This window comes from Oryx dammah, unplaced genomic scaffold, assembly GCF_014754425.2.
Source record: "Oryx dammah isolate SB20612 unplaced genomic scaffold, SCBI_Odam_1.1 HiC_scaffold_28, whole genome shotgun sequence".
Taxonomy (NCBI): domain Eukaryota; kingdom Metazoa; phylum Chordata; class Mammalia; order Artiodactyla; family Bovidae; genus Oryx; species Oryx dammah.
The window spans coordinates 91,374,786-91,387,379 of NW_024070212.1; the positions used below are offsets into that span (position 1 = coordinate 91,374,786).

The 12,594-nt window shown below is 37.5% G+C and overlaps 1 protein-coding gene across 2 annotated transcripts in view; it reads right to left on the minus strand.

Moving 5' to 3' along the window:
* Positions 1-2,109: 2,109 nt before the first annotated feature.
* ZYG11B (zyg-11 family member B, cell cycle regulator) overlaps positions 2,110-12,594 on the minus strand; it is a 76,612-nt gene continuing 66,127 nt past the window's right edge. Inside the window, exons 14-15 of one of the 2 annotated variants that reach the window (XM_040231160.1) lie at positions 7,899-8,098; positions 2,110-3,021 (exon numbers count right to left, since the gene is read on the minus strand). In XM_040231160.1, coding sequence (XP_040087094.1) covers positions 7,908-8,098 — 191 coding nt within the window. In that variant the 3' untranslated portion in view covers positions 2,110-3,021; positions 7,899-7,907. Of the gene's footprint in view, positions 3,022-3,164; positions 8,099-12,594 lie in introns of those variants that run through there. The other variant, XM_040231159.1, reaches the window with a different exon arrangement.

The following is a 12,594-nucleotide window of genomic DNA, read 5'->3' on the forward strand; positions in this document are numbered from 1 at the left end:
CTACTTACTGGATCACCAGGGAAATCCCACATTTGTCTTTTTAATTCAAAAGTATCACTACTGAGACTGTACAAAGCAGCAAAGATTATTCAAAGAGTGGGGAAGCTGGTGTTAAAACAGTATCTAGGTTTACTTTACAAATTACCTTCTATGTATGTGATATGAACAAGTCATATCATTAGGCTTCCCCTTATTTGTAAAATAAGGAGTAATTCTCTTCCCTTATAACATGTTTGAGGGTTAAATACAGTACTTGTCTCATTATTCATATTATTTCCAGTTTTCAAAGGCTTTATTTAAGACTGAATTGATGAAACCAAGAATTAGGTAGAAAATGTGTTTGGTAACTCCTTAATCTCCATATTGAAATATGACAATTACATTCTAGCTTTGTCATTGAAAACAGTTCCTTTTATAATGTGTATTGATGTAAAGTGATAGGAGAGCTGAGGTTTTTTGTTGTTCTTCACTCTTATAGTCACATCACAGTCTAGGAGAAACATTCCTTTAGTGACAGTTTTTGAGTCACTGCGAGATGATTTTAAACAGCTGTCTTACTGAATGCACAGGAACAAGCCACTCATCTGCAAAATCTGGTGTCATTTCCGCAAACCTGCTCCAAAGGCTGGCTTCTAGAAGTGAAGAGCTGCGTGTCGATACTCCCACCCTGTGACTTGCTCTTTTATAGGCTGAATTTTCAGACTGCATTAGAATCTTAAATTATAAAAAGACAAAAAATGATTAATGTGAGTGCTCATGGTTTCTGATATTCACCCACTCCTCTCAATTTGAAGAGTTATGCAGTTACTCAGAGCTATTCATTGGATTCTTACAATGCAGATTAAGAATAGGGAATAGGAAGTAGAAAGATAACTCAGGAGAAAAGAATTTAAATTTAGCCAAGAGACTGGGCCAATCTACATAATAAAAACTGCTAGAAAGGGTAAGGGATGGGGGAGAATGGAGAAAGTCTTGCTTTTTTTCTTTTTGAAGGTTGGCTATAGACAACACAGCTCAACAACTTGTTTGGTTAAATATTGCCCAAAGGTATTTATCTTCCTCAGTATGTGTGGCCCACAGTGAGTGATACCATGTTAGTATTGAATGAACTATTGGAGAGAAAATGAAAGGTTAAGAAAAGCTAACAATTATTATAAAAATTATTTTAAAAACTACTTTTAAAGGTAACTTTCCTGGTGGTTCAGTGTCTAAGATTCCACACTCCCAGTGCAGGGGGCCCAGGTTCCACCCCTGGTCAGGGAACTAGATCTCACATGCTATAACTGAGAGTCCCCATGCCGCCACTAAAGAACTTGCGTGCCCCAGCAAAGATCAAAGATCCCAAGAGCTGGAACTCAGACCCAGTGCAGCCAAATAAATAAAAATAAATAAAATATTTTTAAAAACCCTATCACTCTACTACATCTAATCTCATGTTTGTGTTATCAGTGAAGCAGTAGTATTCTAGTGACCATTCGTCAACAATTCTATGGCTTCTAAACACTAATGCTGCCCTACACCATCAGTAAGGATGGTCAATGTCCACTTCTGACCATTTGGTGCATTCTTTTCTGTATCATTCATTTGCTGCTTAATCACAATTGTCTAAGAGCTAAGCAATCTCATGCTATTACTGCAATAATAGAGGGAGAGAGGAACCATTGGATTGTGAATTTGGAAGTAAGAACTGAAGTGCAGAGTTTGTCACTGACTTGCTGTGTGATCTGGGCAAGAGCATTAAGACCCTGATGCTGGGAAAGACTGAGGGCAGGAAGAGAAGGGGATGACAGAATGAGATGGTTGGATAGCATCATTGAATGATGAGTTCTTAAATTCTTGAGCAACCTACAGGAGATAGTGAAGGACAGGAAAGCCTGGTGTGCTGCAGTCCATGGGGTCACAGAAAATCAGACATGAATTAGCAACTGAAAAACAACAATTTTCCCTTAGTTTCTTCAATTATAAAATGAGGTTTCTGAAACTAAATTTACTAAGGACTCTTCTTGGTTATGGGCTTCTTATATTTTTCCAAGAAGGAGGACCTCTTCCAGGGCCCTAGAGTGGGCTCTTGTCTAACACACGGAAAAGAATTGTCTGAGGAGACACACGTGCTGACAAAGCAGATTTTATTGGAAAGGGCACCCAGGTGGAGAACAGTAGGATAAAGGAATCTGGGAGAACTGTTCTGCCATGTAGCTCAGTCTCGGGTTTTATGGTGATGGAATTAGTTTCCGGGTTGTCTTTGGCCAATCACTCTGAGTCCTTCCTGGTGGCACACACAGTGCTCAGCCAAGATGGATGCCAGTGAGGATTCTGGGAGGTGGTCTGATACGTGGTATCCCCTTTTGACTTTTCCCAAACTCTTCTGGTTGTGGTGGCTTATTAGTTCCATATTCCTTACTAGGACCTCCTGTCATAAAATCACTCATGCAAACGGTTACTATGGTGCCTGGCCAGGGTGGGAGGTTCCTAATAATACTTTGTTTTTTGGTAGCCTCCCTCACTAAATGCACTTAAACGATAATGCCAGTTAATCATCTCAACAGTTGTGTGAATGGCTATCAACTCAGATATGCTCTTTAGAAGTGTTCTTGGGCTGTTGATGGGAGCCCAGTGTTGATTAGTATAGTTTCTGTGGCTCTACAACAAATACTGTGGAGTGTTATGTAATATTTATCTGTTTACTACTTCCTCTTCTTGACAAAACTATAAATTCTCTGAGGGACTTATATAAGTTCCAACACATGAACAGTACCTGTGTTTGTGTTAGTTGCTCAGTCATGTCCTACTCTTTGTGACCTCGTGGTCTGTAGCCGGCCAGGCTCCTCTGTCAACGGAATTCTCCACGCAAGAATAGTGGAATGGGTAGCCATTCCCTTCTCCAAGGGATCTTCCTGACCCAGGGGTCAAACCCACATCTCCTGCATTGCAGGTAGATTCTTTATTGTCTGAGCCACCAGGGAAGCCCAAACAGCACCTAGCGTGGGAATTTAATGAAATGAATGAATGGAGTTCCAGGTCCTGGGAAAAAAAAAACAACACTGGAAATTTTTGCAGTAAAATCACTGGCCATTGAGAAAGCAATTGTTATAAGTGGATGGCCAAGGAATCTGCATTAGTTTTAAATTTTAAAGCAAATGTCTAGAATAAATGTAGACAAGACGCACTTTACATAAAATTTGTAACATTTATTTAAGCAAAAAAACAAACAAAAACCCCAAACAAAAATCTGTACACACAACATTAATACCTAACGATGTCCTGACTTAATATCTAGCATGATTCAGGTACAGGACACTCCCATTCATCTGGCCACAGCAAGAACAGTGCCTTCAGTCCAGATAACTGAGAGACTTTGAAATGTATACGTATTTTCCAATGAATTTTTCATATCTTTTGAAAAGAGTTGAACTCTTCCACCAGAATTCAAGCAAAAGATATCTTTTTCCACACTCACAAGTCAGTGAGAATTTGACAGTGGGAATGCTACAAAAGTCAGGGATTTAAAATTTTATTCTTACAAGTTATCTGAGAGTATAAATCTTGACATAACATCCTCCCATTATTAAATGCTCTCAAGAATTTCCTGCTTTTATGAAGTATGTCACAGCTTTCATTAGCTAAGTAGCTTCTTGCTTCTAAGCTGATTAAAATAAACTTAAAAGAACCCAATTTGACAATTTTCCAAAGTAACTTCAAAAATTAAGCACACATTATTAGTGAATTATTTATTTCTCATAATTTGATATATTTGGATTTTCTAAATATTCTTAACAGCCATTGTGTCTAGCTATGCAGTCAGGTTGTGCTCTCCAGCAAAGCTTTGCTTCATCCAGAAAATGAGAATAGTATTGATTTTCCCATAATTTATTAAAAACATTGGGGGAGGGTAAAAACAGGCAGGGAAAGCTCTTTCTTAGGTTAACACTGAATGTCTTCAGTTAAGATTTGGAAGCCAAAAAATGCATAATTAGGAGTGTACATGTCATGCAAAATCTATGAAATACTAAAAAAGATAAAGCAATTACACATTTTAAGCACACTCAGCAAAATCTTCTATCATACTGCTATTTTCATCACTGGATGAAGCTTGGATTTGCATTATTACTTAAATAAACAGTTCATGAGTTAACACAAAAAAATGAAAAATGTGTCAATACAAATCAAATGGTAAAGTTTAAATACTCAATATCCAATGCTACAATGGATTTCAGAGGGAAACCATAAGTTTGCAAACCTCTCTGTAAGTTGTCTCAGAACACTACTTGGAAACCCTAGCCATATAAAGTCCCCCAAAAAAGTAACATACAGATAAAACTGCCCACATCAGCTGACAGTATGACACTGCCTTTAACTTACACCTTCAGTTTAATACTGTTTATCTCAAGATAAAAGTTGCACAATAACCAAATAATGTAAACATACTATTAGAGGGCAGGAGAAGGGTAGGTTTCAACATATACAATACAGCAAGTTTATTTTCCTGGCTACTCATGACCTCTTTTTCAACCTTGGGTACTGCTGCACAGTGTTTCCTAAGGGGTGGAGAGCAGGGGGAGGAAGAATGTCAGCCATTCTAAAGCACTAAACCAAAACCATGGTTTATTAATTGATTCTACCCTAATTCAGCACACACTGAAACAAAATATGTTTTCATCAAAATGTGTTCCAAAGATCTAGAAGATGGCCCAATACTATCCTGAGCAATGCATAATTTAAAATACAGTCAAATGACTGACGGGGGAGAAAAAGGGCCAACTCAAAAGGTCCCACCAGCAAGATTAACTTCCTAGGCTGGATATTCAGGACCAATGTTTTAAAACTTGAATCCTTGATTCTTTGGAAGCTTGCAAACCTAAGATATGAAATTTAATTTCCACAGTTGCCTTGTGAGATTCATATCTCCACCTGGGTCATTCACTTAAATTGACTAGTGCCACTAAATAGCATTTCTGTCCAGGAGTAAAAACAGCAACATTTAAGGTCAATTCCTGGGTCTGTGAGTCTGATATGATTTTTTAAATTCTCAACTAAGAGCAGTAGCCACTGAGTATTTGGCCAGAGAGTAAAGTAAGTTATTACTACTTGGTTTATGTTTCTTTTCAAATACAAAAGGACAAAATGATTTTTTTAGAGTATAAAGAGAACAGCAAAACTTACTTGATGGGAAGAATGATATACCTTAATTATTTTTGCTTTAATTTTAGACTCCTCTTGTTTTACTCATTGATAACAACAGGCATCATTATAGTCTAAAAAGTCTAATTCCATTTCCTTTAGTAGGTTTAAATCTTGCTGTTTGTGGACTGACGTAGTGATAATTTGCAATATCTGAGCACACCAATGATTTGAACAATGAGTGGTTCAACCCTAATCTAAATTGTGCTTGAAACAGCACCTCTAACCCACTGAAGAGGTAACCCTTGAAGGCACCAAGTTCCATTACATTCTAGTGTACAAATGCAAACAGGAGGCCGAATAGATTCTACCTTAAGAGACATGCCAGTTACACCTCATAATTTATGTATCAATGAGTGAAAGTTGCTCAGTCATGTCCAATTCTTTGCAACCCCACGGACTATAGCCCACTAGGCTGCTCTGTCTGTGGAATTCTTCAGGCAAGAATACAGGAATAGGTTGCCATTTCCTTCTCCAGGGGATCTTCCCAACCCAGGGATCAAACCCAGGTCTCCTGCATTGTAGGCAAATTCTTTACCGTCTGAGCCACCAGGGAAGCCCTCAATTTATTTATATAAACATATATATATATACTGAATTGTAGTCAGATTTAAGACCTTATAGACAATTCTGTGCCATAATTAGATACACAATTTTAAGAGTCATCCCAATCACAAAGGCACTAAAATTTTTATCTGTCTGGGATGTGCCTAATTATCTTGCTTTTAAGACTCAGAAGTATCTGGCCATTACCGGTGCTCAAAGTAGTAAATTTCAATTTAAATATATTTGAGTCTTCATCTATCAACAAGTTATTCTGAGTAATGAAGGGGTTAATTGTTTTCCATACATTTTTAGCCATATTTGAAAACAATTTATAAAGACAAAAAACCTAGGATTGGCCTACAAGGAGCATGTACTTTTGTTTTAAATAGGATACAACAGAAACTTGAAACCAAACTTCTCAAATAGGCTTTTCCTTAACTACACAAGCCAGAAGACCTGGAAATGGTCCACACAGCTACCAACTTCTAAGCTATTGTAGGATATCCTATTTTTGACATTTTGCCTTAGATATTTAAAACCCAGGAAAAGGGGACATTTTAAAAAGAAATTTCCGTTTCCTCTGAAATACTTAACCTGTGAAAATTTATCTTACACCTATAAAAATTCCTTGAGTCAGAATTAACCCACAATTTAAAATGGTTTTTAGTGATTCTAAATACCTATTTTCTTTTAGTTTTTATTTCTGTAAAGGAGTACCAAATAATTCAAGTATGATTACTGTGATAGTGGTATGAAACATGTATGTCAAAATGTTAACAGCATACTAATAAGCCAGCTCCTTTCTAAATAAAAATGCTTCTGAATGATCACAATGATTTAAATGTACCATTTAAAATCTCTATTGAAAATATTTTGGCCATCTATGAAAACAATGCAGTTATCTAAGACTGCAGGTTAACCTTATTCACAAACTAAAATTTAAAATGGAAAATAACTCTCTTGGTGACTTGCTGCCTCCCAACTGCTATTATAATTGATTCTTTACTATACTATAACAACTCTCCTAAAGAAAAGAAAACTGTCTAAAAAATAACCTATCACAAAATATTTCCTTTTCTGCACTGCAACTAGAATCATTACATTTAACAATCATCTAATTCTTATTTATTTTTGGCAGTGAGACGGGGATATCTTTCCCTAACAGGAAAACATTAAGATACATATATTTTGAAACAAAAGAAAATTAACTTCTTGTGGCAAAATTTACTGTTGTTAATTAATTATTTTAAGTGAGCAGGTAACACCATATATGGTCTCTATTCCACCGAACAAAATGACTTTGAAATAGAGAGAAAAGAACAGTCAGTTTTAGCAAGAGACGATTTTTTCACAACAATATGACATAAAGAGATTCAGACAGTTAATTAATCTCTAACACAGAATGCTGTAATATTTTACACCGTGGTAGCTTGGGGAAATATTTCTAGAGAGTAACCTGCAGTCTGTATAGGAAGCGGCAGTCCACGTCTCCAAGAATTAATATGAACAACAAGCTACTGCTCAGTGTCTTAGGAGAGGTGGGTTCCAGAAGATTAGCCAGTCCCAGTTTAAAAATACCTCAAGAGCAGGCCTTTTCCCAGTTCTTAACCTCTATTCTCCCTTAGTAGTTTTTAACGTATTTTCTGCCAGCCATCCTGGCACTAGCCAGTAAGTAGCTTTCTCAAGAGTAGGACTCAGATTTCCATTCTTTCACACTAAGAAGGACATCTTATAAAAGATACACAGAGAATAAAGGCATTTTATACAGAAGCAGTATAAAATTTACAACTGAAGCAGTGCCAGCAATCAAGTTAACAGCTTATCTGAAGCTGCAAATTGATTGGAAGAGACTTTAAAATCAGAAAAGTCTGGCCTAAGGGTTCGTGCAAACTTCATCATAAAACTGTAGAATTTTAAGCACAGATAAGTTCAAACACTGAAAGATGTGGAAATCTTCCTAAAAGGCAATGGTGAAGGAAGAGACCCTTCTTGCCTAATAAGTTAAAAATCACAAGACAAATCAGAGACTGTTCACATGGGCAGTACTGTACACTGTCAACCCCATACTCATCTTATGACTCTTATCATAGAAACCCCTAAAACATCACAGAGGGTAAGCTATTCCAAGTGAACTTATCACAAAAAGAATTTCTGTGACTCCATTATCCAATTACCTATGGCTATCAATTTAGTCTGGCCTGGGACTGCTTTTTACAGGGAGGTGGCCTCCCATGGCGTACAATGTGTTTTTCTAAGCTGTCCAGAATGGCCACAGCAATCTGCTGGACATGGGGATCAGTCTGTTCGTGTTCTTTGATGTTGTATAAATGCTGCAACCCTCCTTCCTCAATCAGCATGCTGCAGTACCTTGAGGCTGAAAGAAAACAGGAGAAAGAGCTTTCCTTAAAATACTTAACTGCCTTTTGTGTGGAATAATTTTTATTTATTCGCTTAAATTTAAGCTGTTTTATTACTGCCCATTAACATAAGTTAGAGCTTGATAAATGTCTCTGCAATGATGTCACACTACACTACAGGACTCACATATAGGTCATAGATAACACTCATAACATTATATATATATTATATAATGTATATATAAATCATAAGATAAGACAGGCAGTCCAGAAAATCTTTGACCCCAAAACATGGGTAAGATAGGTACTTTAATTCGTTTCCAACATTAAAAAAAAAAATTTAATGGCAGTCATATTGTATATGCCAATGATCATTATTTTAAAAAATTGGGGGCGGGGGGATTTCCCTGGTGGTCCAGTGGTTGATAATCTGCCTGCCAATGCAGGGGACACAGGTTCTGATCCTTGGTCTGGGAAGATTCCACATGCCCTGAGGCAACTAGAACCCATGCTCTACAACAATAGAAACCACAGCAATGGAAAGCCTGAGCACAACACCTAAAGAGTAGCCCTGCTTGTTTTAACCAGAAAAGCTGGCGCGCAACAGAAGACCCAATGCAGCCTAAATAAATAAAACATTTTTAAAACTTAAAAAAATATTTTTTTTGCACACATGCTTTTTTTGAGGGCCTGGGGGTAGGGAGAGGGCTGTGCTATTTGGCTTGTGGGATTTTAGTTCCCCAATCAGGGATTGAAACAGGACCCTCGGTAGTTAAAAGTACAGGGTCCTAACCACTGGAACACCAGGGAATTTACTGTACATGTGTCTTTTAAATTTTTGTAGTTACAGTCATATTTATTAAAGTCTAACTTACTGCAATAAATGCACCCAATTTAATCTATAGTTATATGAGGCAGAGGATGAGATAGTTGGATAATGGTCACCGACTCATTGGACATGAATTTGAGCAAACTCCAGGAGATACTGAACAAGAACAACAGATACACTGGTGTAACCACCAACACAATCAGGATATAGAATATTTTCAACAACAGAAAGGTTTCCTTGGGCACCTTTGCAGTCAATCTCCCCTGCACCTCTCACCCCAAGCAACCACTGTTCTAATTTCTGCGATGTAGATTTTTGCCTATAACTTAATATAAAATGGACTCATCTAGTATGTAATCTTTTGTGTCTGTCTACTTTTGTTCAACACGATGTTTTTAAGATGTATTCAAGTTGTTACCTGTATGTAGTAGTTCTTTTGCTTTAAGCTGAGAAATATCCCATTGTCTTGAACACGCCACATGTTTTTAATGTTACTGTACTGGACATTTGTTGGATGTTCTCCCCTGACCCCCAGCATTTTGTTACAATGACTAAAAATGCTATAATCATCCTATTATTATAAGTTTTGTTACGAACGTTTCATTTCATTCATCTTGAGGAAACACCTAAAATGCTGGGCTAAATGTATGTTTAGCTTTATAAGAACTCACCAAATTGTTTTCTGAAATGACTGTATAATTTTTCAATCTCATCATCAATGAATGAGACAGTTGTTTCATCTCACATGCCACTGTCCATCTTTTGAATTACAGGCAGCCTTCCTAGCAGGTATAAAGTGGTATCTCATTGTGGTTTTAATTTATATTTTTCTAAAAATGTTGAACTGCTTTTAATCTGCTTATTGGCCATTTGTATATTTTTCTTAAGATATGTCTATTCAGATCTTTTGCCAGTTTTTAAACTGGGTCACTTTTCTTTTTATTATTGTGTTTATACATTTTAAAAACAAGTCCGTCATTATGTATATAATTTGCAAATATTTTCAACCATTCTGAGTAGTCTTTTCACCTTGTTGATGATGTCCTTTAAAGCACAAATATGTTAAAAATTTTTATTAAATCCGATTAGACTAGTTTTTCTTTTATCACTTATGCTTTTGGTGTCCTATATAAGAAAACATTGCTTAATCCAGTGTCATAAAGATTTATATCTATTTCTTTTAAAAGTTTTATGTATTTATGCATATATAAATGCAGTTTTTATACTTAGGCCAACAACCCATTTTTGAGTTAATTTTCGTATATGGCATGAGGTAAGCATGCAAGTTCCTTCTTTAACAGATGCCTACTCAGTTTTCTCAGCACCACTGGCTGAAAAACACATTATTTTCCCACTGAATAGTCTTGGCACCCTTGTCAAGAATCATGTGGCCATAGATGAATGGGTTTAGTTTTGGACTCTCAATTCTATTGCAGTGATCTAACATATATCCTAACGATGTTGAGCATCTTTTCACGTGTGTTTATTTGCCACCTGTAAATCTTTTTTTTTTTTTTTAATTTATTAGGCTGTGTCAGGTCTTAGTTGTAGCGCGTGTGATCTTCGTTGTGTCATGCAGGATCTTTTGCTGCGGTGCACGGATCTCAGGTTGTGCCATGCAGGCGTCAGTAGTTGCAGCACACAGGCTAGTTGCTCTGTGGCATGGAGGCTCTTCCTTTCCCAACCAGGGCTCAAACTGCATCCTCTGCACTGCAAGGCAGATTCTTAACCACGGGACACCAAGGAAGCCCCCCTGTCATCTGTAAACCTTTGGTAAAGAGACTATGCAACTCTTTTGTCCATTCTTTTGTTTTTTTGACTCACTTTGTTTTCTTATCATAAGTTTTCAGAGTACATGATATATTTTGAACACAAGCACTTTATCAGACATATGACTACATTTTGACCCAATACAGTGGAGGTGACAAGTAAATTCAAGGGATTAGGCTAACAGAGTACTGTCATATCAAACACCTTCTTCCAACAACACAAGAGACAACTCTACACGTGAACATCACCAGACAGTCAATACTGAAGTCAGATTTATTACATGCTTTGTAGCTGAAGATGGAGAAGCTCTATGGAGTCAGCAAAAACAAGACCTGGAGCTGACCATGGCTCAGATCATCAGATTCCTATTGTAGATTTCAGGCTTAAATTGAAGAAAGTAGGGAAAACTACTAGGCCAGTCAGGTATGACCTAAATCAAATCCCTATGATTATACAGTAGAGGAGAAGAATATATTCAAAGCATTAGATCTGGTAGACAGAGTACCCAAAGGACTGTAGACGGAGATTCATAACATTGTACCAGAGGTGGTGACCAAAACCATCCAAAAGAAAGAGAAATGCAAGAAGGCAGAGTGGTTGTCTGAGGAGGCCTCACAGATAGCTGAGAAAAGAAAAGAAGTGAGAGGCAAAGGAGGAAGGGAAAGATAAACCCAACTGAATGCAGAGTTCCACAGAACAGCAAGGAGAAATAAGAGAGTCTTCTGTAAATGAATAATGCAAAGAAGTAAGAGGAAAACAACAGAATGGGAAAGACTAGAGATCTCTTCAAGAATACCGGAAATATTAAGGAACATTTCATGCAAAGATGGGCAAAATAAAGGACAAAAACAGCAAGGACCTAAGAGAAGCACAAGAGATTAAGAAGAGGTGGCAAGAATACAAGAAATATACATAAAAGGTCTTAATGACCCAAATAAACATGATGGTATGGTCACTCACCTAGAGCCAGACATCCTGGAACATGAAGTTGGGTGGGCCTCAGGAAGTATTACTATGAACAAAGCTAGTGGAGGTGATGGAATTCCAGCTGAGCTATTTCAAATCCTAAAAGATGATGCTATTAAAAGATGCTATTAAAAGCCATAGGATTGGAAAAGATCAGATTTCATTCCAATCCCAAAGAAAGGCAATGCCAAAGAATATTCAAACTACTGTACAACTGCACTCATTTCACATGATAGCAAGGTAATGCTCAAAATCCTTCAAGCTAGGCTTCATTAATACGTGAATTGAGAACTTTCAGATGTACAAGCTGGATTTATTTAGAAAAGGCAGAAGAACCAGAGATCAAATTGCCAACATCCTTTCAATCACAGAAAAAGCAAGGAACTTTCCGAAAAACATCTACTTCTGCTTCACTGAGTCTTCCCTGGTGGCTCAGATGGTAAAGCGTCTGCCTGCAATGAGGAAGACCCGGGTTCAGTCCCTGGGTTGGGAAGATCTCCTGGAGAAGGAAATGGCAACCCACTCCAGTACTCTTGCCTGGAGAATCCCACGGATTGAGGAGCCTGGTAGGCTACAGTCCATGGGGTCGCAAAGAGTTGGACACGACTGAGCGACTTCACTGTCACTCTGCTTCACTGACTACGCTAAAGCCAGACTATGTGGATCATAACCACCTTACCTGTGTCCTGAGAAACCTGTATGCTGGTGAAGAAGCAACAGTTAGAACTGGACATGGAACAACGGACAGATCAAAATGGGGCAAGGAGTACATCAAGGCTGAATATTGTTATCCTGGTATTTAACTTATATGCAGAATACATCATGTGAAATGCTGGGCTGGATGAATGACAAGCTGGAATTAAGACTGTCAAGAGAAATATCAACAACTTCAGATATACAGACGATACCACTCTAATGGCAGAAAGCAAAGGGGAACTAAAGAGCTTC